The sequence below is a fragment of the Rattus norvegicus genome, chromosome 11 (genome assembly GCF_021556685.1).
Source record: "Rattus norvegicus strain SHRSP/BbbUtx chromosome 11, alternate assembly SHRSP_T2T, whole genome shotgun sequence".
Lineage (NCBI taxonomy): Eukaryota > Metazoa > Chordata > Mammalia > Rodentia > Muridae > Rattus > Rattus norvegicus.
Window position 1 is genome coordinate 14849735 of NC_141544.1, and position 21504 is coordinate 14871238.

General features: G+C 35.2%; 1 protein-coding gene across 3 annotated transcripts in view; it reads right to left on the reverse strand.

The window, feature by feature from the left end:
- The window catches only part of Epha3 (Eph receptor A3), a 335491-nt gene that overhangs the window by 47257 nt on the left and 266730 nt on the right, over positions 1–21504 (reverse strand). For 2 of the 3 annotated variants that reach the window (XM_087575968.1, NM_031564.2), the window contains exons 6-11: positions 17772–17896; positions 15884–16046; positions 9359–9461; positions 8106–8173; positions 4029–4154; positions 1278–1463 (exon numbers count right to left, since the gene is read on the reverse strand). In XM_087575968.1, coding sequence (XP_087432094.1) covers positions 1278–1463; positions 4029–4154; positions 8106–8173; positions 9359–9461; positions 15884–16046; positions 17772–17896 — 771 coding nt within the window. The remainder of the gene's footprint in view (positions 1–1277; positions 1464–4028; positions 4155–8105; positions 8174–9358; positions 9462–15883; positions 16047–17771; positions 17897–21504) is intronic. The other variant, XM_087575967.1, reaches the window with a different exon arrangement.

Consider the following 21504-nt stretch of genomic DNA (forward strand, 5'->3'; position numbering starts at 1 on the left):
TTATTTATTTTGACCAGGGCTAAACTTAGTTATATCCCTGACATCTCTGAGGAATATAATCTTGTTTGGGGTATTTTATTTCATTTTCTTTTTTCATTTATGTATTTAGGTTTTGCATATGGTGAATGGCACTGTGCACAAGATGCTACAGCCCAGGGAGGATATGGTGCATCCTCTACTGCTCTCTGTCTCATTCCTTTGAGATAGGGTTACTCATTAAACATGGTACTAAGACTCTATGCCCAGCAAACACAGTAATCCTCCTGGCTTCTTCCCATTCAGCACTTCCTTTATTTCACATAAAAACTTAAAAGAAAATCAAAGTTTTTCTTAAGTATGGCATGCTCTTGGGTAGAAGGCATTTTCTTTTGAGCTACACTAAAGTGGGAGAAGCTATCAGTGCCACTTGGAAAGGTCTGCACGTAATGTTACAGAAAAATATCATTGTGCAGAATATAACACGTAATGCCTGTTGGTAACCATACAGTATGGAAATGTGGTGCCAGTGAATTATCCCCTGAATGATGCCAAATTTTCTGCCATATGTTGTCATTCACTGGATGGAGTCTGTTGCCAATTTCACTTTTTCTTCAGCCCGTGATCCAAAATCTTGAGAAAAATATATGCAACCCATTCTCAAGAGGTTTACGTTGGGACCAGAGCCAAGAATCGCAGAACTGCCTCACAGGATCTTTTTATGCTGGCTGAAAAACCATCATGGATATAAATCCAGCGCTCTGCAATGACCCCAAGTCAGAAGCTCCCCAGTGCAACCAGAAAGGCACTGGAAGCCTAAGTCAAAACTACCTGAAATCCATTGGGGAGCAGCAAGATGCCTTGAGTCTCTTGTGACTTCCAATCTTACATCTTAGAAAAAAAACCCCAAGATGCCTATAATTTTCTTAAAGGCAGGAGGAGAGCAAGGGGGACAAATTTCTGAGGGTTTATGTGAAGCTGATGAGTAATACAAGATAAGGCAGCTAGGTGGGAGTTCCTGTCAAAATCCAGTCATTACTTATCCTACTATGAAAACAAGATTATTCTTCAAAATTCTTTGCAAGACAATCTTTCAATCCACAGACTAGTGTCAGAAGTCAGGGCTTTGTGTATAATAGAACAGCACTGGCATTTAATCTATTCCCAGAAAATATAGGATCATTCTCAATAGAATTTCAGTTAGAACCAAGCTACTTGTGATATCAAAACGCTCCAATGCTTTTGAGTTCATGCAATATCTCTTCAGCATAAACAAAAGTTGGCCTTGTGGATTTACTTACTTTTAGTGACAACTCCTTCCAGTCGGATGATGTTGGGGTGGTCAAACTGTCCCATGATGCTTGCTTCTCCTAGAAAGTCTCTCCTCTGCTTCTCCGTGTAGCCCACTTTCAGGGTCTTGATAGCCACTGAAATCTCTTTTTTTGAAGGAAGTTTTAAGCGACCACTGCAAACTTCTCCAAATTCACCTGTTAGGATATAAAACGAACAATAAAATATAATGAAATATTAAAAATTCATGAGGATGAGTAGATAGCTCAGTGGGTAAAATATGCAGTCGCAAGTTAGGAAGTCCAGCACTCAGGCCAGGTATAGTGGTACATGTCTGCAACCTCAGTCTGGGGTAGGAGCAGAGACAGGTAGATATCCTGGGCTTGTAGGTCATCCAGTCTAGCCACAGTTACAAGATCAGGTTCAATGAGCAATTATATCTCAAAAACCACAAAAATTAAATATAGATAAATAGAAGAAAACATTCAGGATTAACCCCTGCTTTCAATGTGGAAAGGCATATGTTACGGAAGCATATCACACACACACGCACGCACACACACACACACACACACACACACACATACACACACCACATAACACACTCCAAAATAATCAAAACAGAGAGCAGCTTCTTCTTTTAAATAATACCATTAAAATCTATATGTTTGGACTTTCAAGGTATATTCTATGAGCTCAAAAAAGTTTTGGAGATGGCAATATAAGTTGACTAAGAAATTCTAGGATCTTTGTAGACTTTGACAGAAGTTCTACATGGTTTAAATCAGCACATCATGAAATTGCAAGTGGAGAATTGAGAGAAGCATCTAATGGAAGTTGTACTTCTTGTTCTAATCGCTAACATCTTTTAAGGTTATCAACAGGCCAGCACAGATATTAAGATTTAACACTGGATTAATGTCAGATGTTTGGAACTATTCTGTTTCGCTATGATGGCCAAATTGGCGCTCTCTCTCTCTCTCTCTCTCTCTCTATATATATATATATATATATATATATATATATATATATATATATACATAGGCTCACTGAAAATGGGAGTGCAGGCGTCTGCTATCAATTCACTTTACTGGATACTGGTTTGTTGTATTATTGACACACTAGCTATAAAGTTCTCTGGGCTTCTGGGAGGAGAACAATGAATGATATAACAACGTCAAATGAAGCGCAGTCAGTTTTACCTAGAACTCACTGTAGAAATACTTCTCTTAGACTTAATGTTCTCAACAAAGCTGCTTTAATATACACATGATCTGAAAATTGTTGAACATGAAATATTGCTGAATGTTGAAGCTTCCAGTATAGTAGGCATAAAATTTCCTTGAATCACTAGGACCCTACCAGTTACTCATAAGATTTACCTATCGCTATGCCAATAGATGCTGGGCATCTTCTGAAAGATGCTCTTAAACATACAGTTCTCTGAGTCTGTTTTAGCTGTAAGTGCCACCCACAGAATGTCTTACCGCATTCTTGTACAGATGAATGGATCTGTATGTACTGCATTTAATCATTAATCTTGTAGTAACCAGAGAGGGGTTATTTTTGAAGTATTTTTCAATTAATTATTTTTGGTTAATAAAGCATTGATGAGTGTTTCTTAAATATGGTACATGATGTGTCAGCTGGAGAGAATGTGAGACAATCTGATTATTTACTTACTTACTTACTTACTTACTTTTTTGTAAAATAAATGTTTTGACCTCCAAAAATAGCAGAATATCCTATTTATTTCCTGCTGCATCACAACAAATATTTTGCCTTCTAATTAGGACGTTTAAAACGGTTAAACCTCCACTGACTTTGCCTTATTATGTGAATCCAGCCTCCACTGTTTACAAAGCAATGACTTATGCTATACCTTGACAAAGCTATTTGCAGTCCAAAATAAAAGATGCATACATTCTTCCCATATTTCTCATGTAGTGAGAGTGATGCATGTTTCATGAAATACCAACAGACCTCAGAGTGAACAAGGAAAAACAATCCTAGTTTCTGAGCAATGGTTGTAACTATAGGTTCCACTGGCCTGGAGGAATAACAGAACAATATTTGAGAAATCAACTTCTTTCCTAAACTCAAGACAGAATATGTCACTACAGACATGGGGATAATAGGGAAAAAGAGAAATTGCACCATAACTTAGAATGTAAAACAAAAAAAGAGTTTAATTTCCGTTCACGGGGTTATCAGAACATTCCCAGGGAGTTTTAGTGCCATTTGTGTAAAAATCTATAAGGTGAATATTAAATTGAAGTATCTTACATTATTTAAAACATATACTCAAAACAATCACATGACATCTACGTCAAATGCATCAGCCTTTTACTTTTGATTTTTGGTTCTCTGAAACACACTTTTAAACTAAAAATCAAGATTTACAATGACTAGTTTTGTTTATAGTGAGACTCACTTTTCTTCTTCTGTCCCCATTTAGTCAATAGCTTTGTGACACATGATCAGCTCTTAGCCACTGCTCTTAATGTCCCTGAATTTAATAAATAAAAGGCAGCCATGGTCTGAGAGTCTCTAAGTCTGGCACCTTTGAAATAATTACATTCCATTAAATGCTGTATTTATTTATTGTCTGTCTTTGATCATGAAATCAGAAAATGCCTGTCTCCATAGTAGTACACTTAAGGACTCAAACTGAGAGCAAGCTCATGTTCCTCCTGTAGCATTCTTCTTGCTAGTTTGAAACTCACAATTAACAACTTGCTGGTAGAACTTTGACATCTTACCTGCTCCAACAACTTTGTCGATGGCTATGTTGGTGGCATCCAATTCTTTCGCAAACTCATGAACTGCTTGTGTAGGGTCTTCATATGTATGTGGATCAACATATGTCCTGAGACCTGGAAGTCTTACTATTATAAAGAAAAGCATGATTTGCCTGAGCAAACTTCAAAACGTCAGTGGCTGAAAACGAAATGTCTATCACTCTCACTTGTATGCACCTTTAGGCTACTCTGTAATATGAAAAAAATTGATAGAGATATTATCCTGATTATAAGAAGATTGTGGCCATGAAGCACAAAGGGGAAGGATGATAAAGTATTTCTCTGCTTAGACACGAGAAATGGACATAGAAATGCAGATCTCAGGAGGAAGATGATATGAGTGTGAGGGCCATGGAAGTTACTACCACAAACCATCATACCAGTGTACTAAACACTTCCAATTCAGCAGCACAGAATAGCCAAGTATCTTTACAGTGTGCCACCTGACAGCAAATCAAAATGCATGGATATGTTCAGGAGTCAGAAGAGAGACTTAAGTATAAAGTAATTAAAGCCCTGAAAAAAAAAACTCAGAACATCTCTGATACTACTGGATGTATATATTGTTTTATTTATTCACAGATGAGCTCACCATCTGAACTGAGAAATGGAGTTTCAGCTTTGTATTTTCTGTGCACAGCAGCAAACTATCAGTGGGCTGAAATCATGTGTGACTCTGAACGTAACTAAAAGCAATGTAAATATTATTTAAAAGCCAAATAGTTACGCTGAGAAGCCATTTTAAGCATAAGACATATACGTAACTTCATGTCACGCTTATTTATCAAATTATTCTGAATTTGAAATTCTCATGTAAATAAATTCTCATATAAATAGCATATCAAAGAACTGAAAGGTCATCATCTATTTATCATTTAATATTATAACATGCCTTTCATCATTTGGCAAAACTATCACAATAGTTATATTAAAGAATATCCCTATTCTTTAATAGAGAATTTGGAATGCTCAAATTACCTACAAAAAAGATTTAAATAAGAATCTACAGGAAATCTATGAACACACTCTAACATTAAGGATTGAAAATCGATTCCATCAAAGGTTGTTGACATTATAGCTAATTTCAATTTTTGTAACACGGATCACATTGTTTTAATATGAACCAAATATGCTTAAAATATATTTTCTTATTTAATTACACTTAAAGGTTGAAGATTTACTTTTAGGAATAAAAACAGACACTGTAATTTACAAAAATTACTTTATAATTGCAGCATCTCATTTAGAAAAAGATAACTAAACAATGCATTGGCCCAATTGGAGTTGGTTTGAAAGGGAAATGAATAATTATCAGGAGTTATCCTCAGGGTAAGCCTTCATTCAGCGGAATAGCACTCAATGAATCCAGTGTTTCAGAGTATGTGTGTTTGTTCCTTAAAGCCTGATTTATTCCCTGGAACATTTATTCTTTTCTGTAAAAGCAGATGTGGACTCATCCTTTAAAGCAAGGATTTATTATTTTTAATATTAAACTACTATCAATAGTCTCAATAGTAAGACTCCATGCCTACAGAAAGCTCTCATGCATTTCTTGATTTTGGAACCACTGAGTTTCTAAAATATTTTAGGAAATAAATATGTGTTAGAATCTTCTAGCGTTAGTCAGTTTGTTCACATTTAAATGCTCCAATTACTGATTTATCTGATGTATGTTGATCTGCTTCTAATTTTGAATAGTAAAGAAGTTTACTATTTCTCCTTAAGAAAGAAACTAACATTTTGAATATAAAGCTGTATATTTTCATTAAATAATTGCAAATCTTGGGCTTTATTAAATTTAAAGACCTAAGCTCATGTTAGGGAGAGTTGCTGGCATTAGACTTTTTAAAAATGTGAGATGATTGTGACATGCCATGTCTGAAATTGAACTAAAAATATGCTGTCATTTTTAAAAGTCCTAAATTGAGTTTTTAAAGTCAGACATAGAGGAAAATGTGATGAACTAAATAATACAAAGCTGGAATAGTCATTTTCCTCTCAAAAATTAATCACATTTGCTTCTGTTAGTTAGCATACAGTAAACTGATTTTTCTGTCCACATGACAGTTGTGAAAAATTATAAACATGCACACACTACCATGAGTGAAATGGTCTTCACACCAGGGACTTTAGCTATTGATTTTTAACTGCTCACTCCTGGTGTTCTGGGAACCAGGAGGTTTGGGCTGCAAGGCAAGTAATCCCTTCACACCAATAATTAAGGGCACCATACAGAGGAACTGGGCTCTGTCACAGAAAACCAGATAATAAACACATGCACATGTGTTAAGCTCTGCTACTTTACAGCTCATTCTGTGCAAACACAATAATTTACATTTCCATCTTACCAGCATGAGTTGCCCTAAGGACAGCAAAAAAAAAAATTGTCCAGGCAGAGAGGGCAAGGAGACAGGATCTTAAGAGGCCAAGCACATTTCTTTTCTTTTGAAGCCATGTTATAGGATTTGTAACAAGGCTTGAGGGAATTGTTCGTAGCTAGAGCTTTTTAAAGTAATACCAAATAAATGTTCTGAAGTAACCCAGCTGTAGTAATCAGAGGCAGAAAGTCTATGACAAGCATGTAACTTGCTTTATGGTTTTAAAATTGAGATAATATTCAACTAAAAAAATTGTTTATCGTAAGGATGTGGTGCATTGAAAAAAAATCTAAGAAACTAGGCCATTAAAAAAGAGGAAAATGCTAGACCCTGCATAGAATTGGTGACAGACACTTATCAGTGTTCATATTCATAAGGCTTATGATTCCTATAAAACAGCTAAGTCAGCACGGTTGACGTATAGAAAATATTCACACCAGTCATCAGTGTCTAAGATAGGTTCAGAAGAATAGACTTGTCCAGTTTAGTCAGACTATCAAAGAATGGAAGGCTGTTCTTCTGTAATTTGAGAATTCACTAAGTTCATCTGATAAATTAGCTTAACCTGGGTTGAACTAACCTGCATAGGTATGGAACTAAATTAAGGTAAAGCCTTGGTGTTTTATTATGAAATGAATTATTTTATTACAGCTCTATGATGAAATGAATAACATCTCCTGCCTCCAAAAGCTCTTGACCTGCTTCCATACATCAATTTACATTTCTGCAAACATTCTTTTCTCTTCTTTTCAACTTACTGTTTGCTCTTTCTACATGTAAAGTAGGAAATACAATTTTATGTGAATTTTAGTCACAATGATTTTTTTTAGGTTCAGAAATAGTACTTGAGAGGAAGCATCCCACAGGTGTAAAGAAAGTTTTGAAAGGCAATAGGAAGTGCTGAGATAATGTTTGCTTGCAAGACTTCACTACTAGACCTGTGGAGGTTTTCAGAACAGGGAAGCATCAGTCTGGACGCTTTTGTAACTTGCATGAGATCTTGCTCCTTGTCTGAAGGCCACTGATTTGTACTTGCTACCCTGAATGAAGCTAGAGTTTGGCAAATCAGACACATTGGATGATTTACTCTATCAGAGGAGATAAAAATATACATATCTTTGTTCAATGTAAAACTATTATCTAAAAGTGCATTTCTTTGAAAAACTATTATTAGAGGTATACTTGGTTGTTATAGATGTGAGGAGGAAAAATAATGTCTTTGCTATCAATTAGATGACATGTAACTTCAAAATAAGCATTTTACTCTAAAAGCACTGTCCTGCTTAGTGGACCACATGAAGTAACACATTTCTTATAAATACTGGCAGTCAAGAGAAAGAAAATGATCTTATTTGGATTTCAGCAGAGGTGTAGTCAGGAGGAAGTTGAGGCCACGCTTTGCATTTTAGCCTCATAGAGATGACTATGGTTTCTAGGACTCATCAGAGGCATTATCTGATCATAAAACCACAGGTTACCCATCACTCTTAAGTATTCTCAATCACAGCCATGGAGAAATCGCTTCATATGGAACCATGGACTTGCTCCTCTTTCTAAAATCAATTTAAGTTGCTCATTTTTCCATCAGAAGGCTACTTTGCCCCATCATATATCAACAACCACTAAAGCTGAAATGTTAAAACAAAGTTTTAAAACTCACAGTGCCCATTCCCAAAGTGAAGGCGCTTCTCATCTGAACTGTGTTTTGACTTGTGATAGCCACAAAATCTAGAAGCAAAGCAACAAAATATAAATGCACTACCTCAGAATATATAAAACCACACAAATAAAGCTTTCCCCTAAAACAATCAAATGCTTTAGTGAAAGTTTACTGACATTATATTATATTTTTTCTCGGCACCCTGGAAGGCTGGCTAATGAGGAGATATGTAGAGGTGCCTCCCTGCTGTGCACACACCTCCAGTTCAGTGTTTATAATGGTCTTAGAATGTGTTTATAGTATTTTTTAACAACTACTGTTAGAATGAATAAAGAGTAAAGTCTCTATTGGTAATGAGTGGTGTGCCCTGTTACCAGTGTTTGGGGTGAGAAAGTGTCAAGGAATCTGGGGTCATTTGAAGAATGAGGGGATAATTGGAAAAAGAAAGTGGGAGCTAGGAGTGGGGTCAAAAGAGAAAATAGTTTGAGTTAGAGGGTATGGGTAAGAATTAACTGAAATCGGGGAGCTTATTGGGAAACTGTGTTTCCTTGTAAGGTCAGAAGCTACACCCATAAAGTCCCACCCACATTACTGCCAAAACATGAGCTGAACAAGCACAACAACAAAAGACATGTTAATGCGAACCATGGAAAGCCTGAGCTTCACAGGAAATCTAGAGGAAGCCAAGAAATGCTGAGACCTGGAGAAATAATCTTTCTAGGCAAGAACACACTGATTGATTATCTAGTACCAATCCGTTAGCCCAGAAAACATACATGCAAGTAACATTGTATATACTAGACAGGTTATGCTTGTATACATGTATACATATATACAAACATATATTTTATATATTATGTATTACATATTGCATATGCTACATTGCATATTACACATTATGTATTGAATATGGCACACATATACATGTATATATTACATTCAATACACACATTACATGCAATAACAGTTGAAAAACGGAACCATAAATTTGACAGGGAACAAAGTAGGGTATAAATGAGAGCCTTTGTAGGAGAAAAAAGAGGGAAGAAATGTTGTGAGCATATTATTATCTCAAGAAGTAAAAAAAAATTAAAGGAGAAATAAGAAGGAAAGGAAGGATGAAAAAGTAAAAGCAAAAGGCTCTTAAACATAAACGTCCTATCTGTTAGGGGACCTCTTGGAATACACAGTCTTCAGATTCTAAAGTGACACAAGGTACTGAGAAATGCCACAGTTCAGCCATCTAAACTCACCTCCCGACCAAAACGTAGGTGACAACAGTGAGGACAATGATGGCCACAGCAGCTGAAATCGCGATCATCACCACATGACTGTTTTCACCAGAGATGGAGAAGGCTGAGAGGTTGAAGGACAATCATTACCAGCATGACTGATAGCCACTCGGCACTGCTTATAAACTCACCCCGCACTCTTTTTGTAGTTTAAGCCAACACTGAAAGACCTTACAGAGTTCAAAACACAGCAAAAAGACACACTTCTCACCATGTTTATGACATTACTGATCAATGAAACTAAAATTTAGTAATAAATAACTTGAGTAGTAGATTGTGAAATCTGGTGGCCTGTTTTTATCTGTCCACACGAGCATGAAAGTCATTGGATAAGTCAGAAATTACTGGCTGAACACAGTGAGCAGGCAGAGTTCTTGGTAAGAAACCAGGTGAACTTTGGGAAGATTCTTCTTTTGAACCTAATGTGTCTGTTTATTGGCTAAGAGAATTTTCTTTTCAAACAGTATAGATGAAGCTCAAGGGTATGGTACTAAATGAAGTGAGCCAGGCACGGAGCACATATTTCATGTCCTCATACACATGAGGAAGCTAATAAAAGTCAGACTCCTGCAGTTAGAAGATTAATATTAATATAAATATAAACATTATAGAGTATTGCTAAGAGTATACAATTATCGTTTTTTCAGTTTCAAGACAATTTGAAGAGCAGAAAAGTCATGAAATGATGGTTTGTGTACATCACATCATCAATAAATTCTCCTTGTATTTCCTATCTTCATAAATAGAACCATCATTAATTAATTCATTCAGAAATTACCCTAATGCCAAATCTACTCAATTTCCAGATGTTTTTTAATAGTTCACATCCAAAACAGGCTTTGCTTTATGTAGTAGGTATAAAAACTCAAAACAAAATCTTATAACATTTGTCAATTCTATGAAATTCAAATGTCTGTGACCATTAATAAGTATTATTTGGAAATGGACTTACTTTGAGATACACTGAGTCCCATCAGTGGAAACTTTGTGTGCACACAGATTCAAATACATTTCTGCCTAATTACAGAGTAAGTTTATGGAATCTTGAGTGAGACCGATGTTGCTCTGACTGTTATGTAAATAACAAGCTGCTGAGTGGTTTTGTTTTGAAGTCAAGACTGTCATTGCATATAAGCTACTGGGTAATGATGGTGGCCCTGGGTCCAACCCAGAGCATCTGACTAGGAAAGATCAAGCCCATAACTATAAAATCTTCTCATTTCAGAACTGATCAATCAAATGCAATTTGCCATGAAATCCTCTTGATACAGTGTTTTCTGTTTCCATTTGACTTCTGGATTATAATTAGAATTCAGAATTGTTCTCCAATTCGCCTTTTCTATTCTTTTCTTTCACCTCTCCAATGTTTCTTCTTCAAAGTCAGTCTGCTGTACTCTCCTTACACATACACTCTTCTCTGGATTGCCTGACACTTTCAGGATTCGGTGTGAATTTTAAACCAGGTACTAAGATTAAGGGATTAGGTTTGTAGTTTAATGCATTACAAAGTGCACGAGCATCCTGATCAGGAGGCTTTCTACAATGCTCACAGTCCTGGGGCAGCTCGGATTGCCATATGGTATTGTGCTGGTAAATCCTGATTGGACAGATGGTGACATTTTGACTTGAAAGAGAAAATGGGGAAGGAAGGAAAGAGAAAAGGAGAAAGGGATAGATGGAGAGGTACAGGGACAGAGAAAGAGGGAGGGGTAATGGAAGGAAGGAGAGAGAGAGGGAGAGAGGGTAAGAGGGGGAGAGAGAGACAGAGAGAAGGGGTGGGCAAATAATGTCCTCTCTCCATAAACCAGCACTAACTCTTTAACTTGCCCAAATCTAGTGGTGGAAGATTTTTCTACAAAAAGTTTGTTTTACTAATTAAGAGCAGGCACTGTGCCCAGCTGTGGAGTACCAAAATGAAACATACCATAGATTTTTCTAGATTATCTCATATTGTTTTGTTTGACTTTTTCATCCTTGCTGATATTTTGCTTGTAAAGTAAATTTCAATTTTCTAGTTTTTATGGGTATTATTTGTGTGTGTGTGTGTGTGTTTCCCATGCTCTGTCTTTGTTTCTTTTTCCTTTTTATTTATTCATTTCATTTTATCATTGTGCTTGTTGTTTTTCTCTTTGTCTGTGTGTGTGTGAGAGAGAGAGGGAGAGAGAGAAAGAGAACAGAGTTGAGTGGAAAGAGGGGGGAGATGTCAAGGCTTGGATAAAAATGAGGAATGGAAAATTGTGATCATAAAACAGTGCACAAGATAACTTTATTTTCAATTAAAAACATATTAAAACAAAGCAAGCACAGAGACAAAACTCAGGTGTTTCTTAGGAGCAGTTAAATGATGCAATATAAGTTCCAGGGCAGAGCAGCAGTGTTCCGTTCCCTATGCATCTGACAAGTGAGCCTAGAGTGTGATTGGAAGCCATTCTGCACTATAAACTGTTTTAGGCACCTTATTTAGTGCAACTATCCTCCAATTGCTCTTACCACTGTGCTAGTCATAGAGGGGGAGTCTGGGCTCAGACTCAGGTCTTTTGATGGCCCAGAGTACAGTGAACAGGCAGCCTCCAGCTGCTGCTCCTTTAGTATCCACTGCAGTCTGTGGAATAGGCCATCTCTTTTATGGTGAACAAATATAAGAAAAGCAGGAGTGATGAAGTCTGGGCATTCTGGACCAGGAAAAGCCTCATAGAACAGATCATTTCTACTTTCTGCCTCTGTTGTCGTGGTTAAGACTTCCAAATCTGTGTGCAGTTAGAGGACCCCATCCCTGGTCCTTTCTACTCCTCTTTTCAGTAAGCCAGATAAACAACTTACCCTGGGACTATTCACAGAAGTCTAGAGCATCCCATCTCTCATATATTAGGTACCTCACCATAAATCTCTTACTCCCGAAACTCCAGCTTCATAACTGCTTGCCATATACATTCCTATTCACTGGCTACAGATGAGCTTAGCCTGGGTTTCATGATGCTGACAAACACACGGTAACAACCTGCTTTTCAATCTGTATAGTTTAAGTTTTAGTGAGCAATAACTTTCTCAATTCTATGAATGTTTTGTAATTAGCAAGTTTATTTCGGATAGCTCAATGAGAGCAGGAGAGGGAATGATAAGGAGACAGAATAGTCCTCTTCTGCTGTCAGTCACGGGATGGGTACATGACTTCTCTGCAATAAAGTCCTGCCCCTAATATACATTAATTCTTGGAGTTACCTAAAATGTGAAATCAGATCAAACCGTGCTTGCTACTTAAACAAAAACAAACCTGAATGACTAATATCTATGTAGTGTATAAATGACCAACTATTTACAACTGTACCTGGTTGCTGTGGAAAATGATTACACTTCTCATAATTCAGTTTGAATGTGCTTTCCCTCAAACTAGTTCCTCCACTTTTCTCATCACATTTCACTTTTGTTTTTAAGGTGATAATATCACTACATCATTTTCCCCTTCTTTTGTTTTCTCTAAGCAGTCCCACAAACATACCCCTTTGTTCTCTTTCAAATTCATAGCCTCTATTTCATTGTTATTACATGCCCTGATGCACGTATACACATATATTCCAAAAAATAGGCTGCTCAGTCCATAGAATGACAAATCTGTGTGTTCCTCACATTTTGATCTGTGTTGTTCACATAAATAAATTTTTCTACACGATAAAAAATTAGGTAGTTGCTCATTCTTGTAAGCCAACATATATAGCATCATTCTTGTTTGGTATACTGTACAATTTAGTTGTATGTTTAGTACATTAATAAAAATAAAACATTTATACAGTGCTATTAAAGTTACAAGGTTTTAAGGTCTTAATTTATTATATGAGTTCTCAAAGAAGTTACAAAAGAACTCCACAGACTCTGAAATAGTCTTAGCTTACAATGTTTTCCATATAATGATGCAGAAGATCATTATAGAACAGCAGATTAAAATTCTTTCTTCTAGGATTTTTCAGTTTTAGAAATTTTGAGGAATAATTTCTCTTTCCTACATTCCAGTATTCAGTGGTAGCATCTCTCTCTCTCTCTCTCTCTCTCTCTCTCTCTCTCTCTCTCCCTCCCTCCCTCCCTCCCTCCCTCCTCCTCTGTCCCTTCTAGGCATGTATGATTGCAAACAACTATTTAATAATCATAAGAATAATAAGACCATATTTAATTTTGCAATATCTTATCTACTTCTCGAACTGAAACATAGAACATGAATGTTTTCGTATGGTCATTCAAACACATGACAATACACTTCAGAGTCCCTGCTAACTATTTTTCCTATTTTCCTTGAAGTATAAAACAAACCCCTGATTCAGTCTCTGCCCACTGAAATTTCCTAGGATGTTTGCCTTTGGAATATGCTTGTTAAAATTTGCATCAGAAGGTTGAAAAGGTGGTCCTCAGATAGAGGACCTCAGTGGACTTAATGCTTAATTCACCAACAGATTCATAGACTGGTGGTGTTATTGGGTCTGTCCTTTTCTAGGAGGTAAGGATTTGAGGAAGGAAGTGGGTTACTGATGCTTTGCCATTAAAGGAAAGTTGGCTTCTTACCCTCTCTTTGTATCTCTCAGCTCCCCGTGTCAGGGGGTGAGTAGCTTTCCCTCTCCATTCCCTGATGCCATGTTCTGCTCCTCCTATGCTTACATTAATGAACCAGTAAACTGTACACAGAACCTTAGGAAACTGTGAATAGAAACTGTTCCTTCTTTAAACTCTTTCTCAGGCATGAGTCACAGTGACTCACAGCTTCCTAACTATCATTGTATTACCTTTCAGATACTCCTGATGCTCTGAAATATGGCTCATACAAAAGTGCACAGGAGAATGCACTGCTATTGTCATTTTGCAAATGCGTTCACTATCATCATTTAAGATTTTCTAATTTATTTGAAGCTTTGTTCATGTCGACTCTGTGTCATTGTACATTATATTGCTCATATCTTCAGAGAGGAGTTTTTTCATACCTACTTCCCCACAGGGGGCTTAGGGATGTTCCCAAAGGTAGATTTGTGTGTTTGTGAATGACAACTCGAGTAGAATTGTCAATGGATACCATGGGAACCAGTGACATTAAAGAGCAGTAAAGCCCAGAAATTTAAAGAAGCTGGAGTTCTTCATGCTAAGCAGCATTGCCACTTGGTGAAAGTGTTTTATAAAATATTTATCATTTTGACTTCAACACTTTTTATTAGTCCTGTGCCTTTTTACTAGGCATAAATATATGACCATACCCATAATAATGTGATTTCACAGTTGGACAAAAATATTTGGAAAATAGAAAATACAAGTGCCAGAGAAAATGGCAAATTAGAATGGTCAGAACAGATTACAAGGTTTCTCTTCAGGAGAGTGCTGGGTGTTGGCGCTCTTTCTAGGATAATCTTGGTCTCACTGTTGTGGACCTTGGATCATCTTGAAGGACTATTTTCATAACTGTGGCTTTGGTTTTATGAAACTGTTTGTGGCTATGTGTTTTTCTATTATAATTAAAATAACACTTATACAGGTGTAATAAATCAAATTCTCTTATAAAATTGTTCATATCATTAAGTTTTATTGTTTCATGGGGTATTTTCCACAAAATGTGCTAACTACTTTTGTTGTATGAACAACTTTGTTTAAATAGTTTTAGTGTATGAACACAGAAATGTACACACACACACACACACACACACACACATGTATAAACACATTATACATATGTTCAAATTTCCCTCTCAATTAATTGTAGTTTCATTTGTTACTCTGTTAAATGAATTCAACATACTTATTTTATGTCAACACCATAGTAATTATCACTACCCTTTGAACAATTCTATTTTAGCAATGGACTTTTAAAAAGGAAACATATACATTTCAAGAAAAGTAGAGTTATTGAGAAAAATATTTGCCAATTATAGACAAATTTTATCTACTTTTGAGTGAGATGGACAGACTATTCAAATTACTTATGAATATGAATGAAGATATATAGTCATATTAAAATTTTTAAACTGCTATTCTCTAGTTTATATGTATTGAATGTATTAAGGATTAAAACAAAACTAATGTTAAAATTGCTATTTGCTATTAATTAAACAAAATAATGTACTGGATGTATTAAGAGAACAAAATTAAGAACCTCATGGATCAATAAGTTTCGTTTATGAAGTTTATTAAATCATGCAATGAACTTAAAATATCTGGGCTGGCAGGTGTTAGCAGCATGCTATTATATTAAATAATGTTCTTCACTTACAGTTTCTGACTAATAGGAAATAGGAATTATTTCATAAACTGGAATAAAATTAATTTGTAAGATTAAAAAGGCCACAGATATATGTCCACACCAATAGGAAATGACATGTACAAGAACGTGCAATTTATTAAACATCCTCTCAACACACCTTCAGTGCATGACCTCTGGTTAATGCTGAGAATAACTATTCAGGCATTTTTAATTTTTGCAATTTTGCCCCACATTTTATAATAAAATGACGTGATACCTACAGTCTGGACTAGTTTCAAATTCAAATTTGCGGCTGTTGGTTCCGTATCCTGCTGCTGTTCGAGCTCGGATTTGGAATACGTAAGTAGTATCTGGCTTGAGGCTACTGATAGTAACATTTGTGCCTCTTGCCCTCAAAATGGTATAACTCGTCTCTTGCTCCTGCTTTGAGGTAAAGAAAAAAAATCATGTTAAAATCAAACCCTTGTAATACGATCATAGTCAATTCTTTAACATTTTGTCTTAAAGTATCAGATGCTCACTGAAGTTCATTAGCTATTTCATTCTTTGGGTGCAAATTATCAAACTGTCTAATTCATATTGGATGAATTACCTCCCGTACAGAAAGTAGAAAAAATTATATTTCATTCTTTCAAATTACCTAATATCCTTATGAAAATACCTTCTCTTCAAAATTAATGCTGAAAAAAAAAACTTCAGTGTAATTTCAAGATTAAACTTCCAAAAAATACTGCTTTTGAGTTAAAGTGAAGAGAAATACTCCATGAATATTCAATAGGAAATATTTTAATAGATTAAAAATATTAATAGTGATGTATTTTAATAGTTGAACTTATTTATCTTAATATACTAATATTTACATTACATTGAATGTACATTGACTTTGAATTATAATTAATGCACACATTAATTTGATTATACACAAATATCTTGAATATATTCACATCAAAGTCTAGAAGTATTTACCAAAGACAGCTTCTCTAAGAGGCTTACATGGCACATTAAAATTCCTTGCATTAAATATTGTTTTTAAAAATGAATATATGCAGAAGTTTGTGCTCCTTCTAGACTATGTCCATGTGGTAATTACACAGATATTTCTTTTACCTCCCTTTCCTTTGAGTGTTGACATGCTAGTGTTCATGCAGAGGCCAAAGATTGACACTGTCTTCCTCAGTTCCTTGCCATCTTGCCTTTGAGACAGTATCTCTCACTGAACATTGAGTTAGCTGATTGACCCGATGACCAATGAGGCTTATGTATCCTGGTGTATCCATCTACCCCGTTCTGCAGGGATGACTGGCACACTCCTATACTCAGATGTTTGTGTTTTATTAGGGATCTGAACCATGGTCCTTCTGCTCATACAGCCAACTGTTTACCAAATGAACCATCTCCCTAGCCCCTAATTACAAACACTTGTTAACTAGAGACACTGATTACATTATATTTGACCTACTACATTAATAAGCAGGGTTGGACTTATTAATGTATCATTAATCTACTCATTAAAGAATTAAAATCATTGTTCTCATACTCAGAAATAGGTCTTCTTCATTCCCCTTAACAAAATGAGTATAAAAAGAAGATATATATATATATATATATATATATATATATATATATATTTTGAAAAAAGTTTTAGTAAAACATTCAAGGTATTTATTTGGAAATAATTTCAAGTTCATAGCTGCATGTTAAAATAAGCACATTATATGTGTACATATGTGTGTCTACATATATATGAATATTAAACTTATGTCTGCGCAATTTTTAAATGTGAAGAATTTTTACCTGTATGATTCAATATTTTAAAATTTGATATACAGCTGAAAGAGGAACTACCATGAGCAAGCTAACGTGGCAGGAGTTTTGATGGGAACAGACTTAAATGCTGTGTTTATTGTCACAACTAACTGGCTCATATTTGGAAGTGACATCTTTGAGGTTACTATTTGCTGTAGAATAGAGAGGAATTGACAAGACAATTGCTAAATTTCTTTTACTGAGAACCCAAAGAGGTCACATGACCAGGTTATAAACAGAGTTCTACCACTCATAACCAAGCAAGTTATTTGCAAGAGCATAGCTCATGAAATAATAGGGTTTTCCCCTACCCAGCCCAACCCCATTACATCTTTCCCCCACCTTTTCATAGTATTTGACCTCGTAGTCAAGTATAATTCCATTTGGATGTTCTGGTTCTTGCCAAGATAAAGAGATACTGTTTCTGGAAGTCCGATCTTTCTTAATTGTCATAACTGGTGATGGAGCTGTAAATAGAGAAAGAGAGGAGAGAGCGAGTGGGTGGAAAGCAAGAACACAAAGCGAAGGCAACAAGCTCATGGTGTCTACCTTTGCTCTAATCTTTGGCAAGAAGGTTTTCCCCCACTTCCAAGGCTCTTGAACATTAATCTGGCTTCTTGTGCAGCTCCAGCAGCTGGATCGCAGCCCTGATGCAACAAAAGCCTATGGAAAATGAGCTGAAATTTTCTGCTGCTGGTGGACTAGTGGCAAGTGTGCAGATGTTTTCAATCCACTACTATAATGTAAGCAGTGAAATATGTTTGATGTATTTAAACATGGAACTAAACATCAGAACTACCTATTTGTTATAATGTTGCAAATTTATTAATGCCAGATTCTTCAGCTCATTGATAACATTTTCATGTGCAACTCTGGAAGTGGACTGGAATTCATTATGTGCAAGGAGTCCCATGATATCCATAGGTAATGGTAATATTTAGTGTAGTATATGTCAAATAGGATACATAACATATTACAGTAGATCTTGACGAACAGAAATTCCATGAATAAAAAAAACATATACAGAAAACAACCTTTGACTTTAAAATTTTTATTTTTAAGGATTATTTAATAATAGAAAACAAAGATTGTGATGTGCTACACATGGAGAAGGTATATAATATTTAATGGTGATTCTACATATGTTATTCAAATCATGAAGTGGAAATAGAAACCCATCTATGTATATCTTCATTTGTAATATAAGATGGGATATATTTGAAGTGATTTCCTACTTAGAATCCTGTCTTGAAAAGAAGAATACATTCTACCCATCCAGGTACTTATTTCAAGTCCTAGTTCAGTAGACAAGGGAGAGCAATGGCAATCTGCCCTACTGCGGTATAACACTGCATTATAAACCCTGAACGAAAGCTTGGGATGTTTTAAACACTAGCCACCAAAGGCTTCTAATTATGAATGAAGCATTTTTTAATTCTTTTAGCGATGTCCAACTTTTTAAGATATCGTCCTTTTTCCAGGCCAACAAAAATGCGACTATTTTCTTTTCTTCCTTATTTATTAGTTCACTTAACTCCAAAGTTGGCCTCACCCATTTTTTGATTACCTCTGTTTATCATGTGAATCAAACTTAAATCAATTCTGGACTGATTTTATTTGCTTCTGACCTCTCAAATTAATATTTTCTAACATCATCCAAGAGTGAGCAGTGTAAGGATTTTGCTGTCATCGTAACCCGGTTGGTCTAGCTGTATCATTGTTTTGAACCATTGCAATTAGACTGACAAGTGACAAGAAGAGGTAAGGCATTCTCAGCAAGTCTTACAGAATCAAAAACTATTTGACAAGAGAATGCTTTTGTCCTTCCACAAAAGTGAAATAACTAGGTTCCATATTGCTTCTTAGTTAGATGTCTCATTGTCATGCCACTGCCTGACAATTCTAAAGCTAATTTCCCATTCATATTTTTCCTATCTATAAGTGCCTCCCATGTTTATTTCTTTCCTAAGATTAAAACTTTCCTTCAGTAGTCATCATTTTCCCACTTCAGTTGGCCATCATTGGAATCTGTTTCTACCCTCTCTCTCTTTTGTGTGTGAAAGTCACAATATTAACTATGGCTATAATAAATCCCATTATTAACTTCTGCTCTAATGAAAGTATTGTTAACCCAAGTGACCTGGGAATGAAATATATAGTTTTATTTGATATTATTATTATCATTATTATTATTGTTCTTTTGTTGCTATTATTATGCTTAAGAAACATATAGGTTTTATTTTCAAGATGAAAGCATCAACTGATCTTATTTGTATTTTTTCTCAGCAAGAAATAGTTATCTTTTTCTTTTTCTGTCAATTAAAGCCATTTATCTTTCAGGCCTAGTGTTCATCTCGTCATATTCTGCTTTAGTTGGCAAGTTGGACTCCTCTCCTACTTTTGCTGCTCTGAAGTTGATTTCAAGCAAAACATGTTATATTCACTATTATTGACAAACAAATTCAATTATTTATGATAGCAATTAATAACAGTCATATCAAATATTTGAGAATAATTTTCTCTTTACTTACTCTTACATAAAAAATGAATTTGTAATCCATTCACTAATAAAAAAATATTCCGTGCAATGTCCTTAGAACCACAGTTAATTCTTATACAAATAATAGAGGAATTTCTCTGGTTTTTCTGTTGACGTAGATTTTTTTAACACAATTTTTAATACATGTTTACAGAGCATTTCAAAGAAGCTGATGTTGAAACCCTCCCCATTTAAGCACAAGAAGCTTTACATTTAATTCCATATGGTCATGAAACTACATTATATTTCATAATGATTAAAATACGTGTCAGGGTAGTTTTGGAAAATAACCAGGTTTAGTATTGCTCCTTATAAATAGAGAGAGAAAATAATTCTGGTCCAGGAAAAGTTGTGATGAGAACTGTATTAACTCTTAGTAATGAAAGCATTTGTAGGCAGTTTTGGGGTCTGTCCAATTTTTACTGCTTCTGAAGTGAGCAAGGCTTTGTAACTGTTGGATTTCTTCAAAGGTTTTTGAACGAGCTGCCGGGCCTCTTTGGACGGTAATAAATAGCCTTTTGTAATCCCACACTTACTTAAGTCGAAGTAATTGCTTGAAGCTTGTGCCATCTTTATGTTAAATGAACCTCTTCTGATTGCTGCTTTTAGACCCCTGTTAAGTCATTTCTTCAGCTCTCTAAATACTCAACCCCTTCTGCTGGCTTCATTGTAGCCTACGTTGCCTGGTTCACCAGCTGAAAGCCCATTACTCTTAGGCATTGCTCATCAATATTTTACTATTAATAAATAATTAACATAAATTGTCTTTCTCTCCTTGTAAATAATAGTTAGATATTATAAAATTATTCAGGAGGAGAAATTATATGGATAGTATATTTTATGAGAATGTTTTTTAAATTTTCTTAAAGCACTTTTAAATTCGCACATTAAACTATAATTCATTCGTACTTCATGTGCTCTAAAACAATTGCTAATATCAATAACAAATTGATTTAAATCATATTGCACTAGTTTTCAGGTAAGAATGGTGAGTGACTCTAATCACTAATTTTCAAATTCTGAAAGTCATTCATTCATTCTTCTGTGTAATATAGTGACATAATCTATTTCGCAGAATCAGTTTGACTGATTTTCTTCTGGTTCCTCTCTTTTGAAATTGTCATTTAAAAGAATGAAAGTAATGTTGTATTTCATATTTAAAAAACTAAAATAAAACTGACAAAATATTGGAAATTGAGGATAGAGTCAGTGGAAGAGTCCTTGCTTCACCGGTACAAAACCCAAGATTCTGTCTCCAGCATGTGCTCTCTCCTTATAAAAACGTTCACTAGGCAGAATGGTAGTTACTAAGGAATGCGTCCATAATTTTCCATTGGATTTGAAGTGCGTTTTTAACACATTCTTAAAAAATAACTAAAATTATCTTTTATTAAAAGGATAGGTTGGATGCTGAGAACTTTAATAAGCTTTTATGGAGACAGCCATTAGTAAATAATGTGTTGAGGAAAATAAATACCAAGAAGTATAGAAAATTTTGAAAAAAATTAAAGCTAATGCGTTTTCCTTTCTATACAA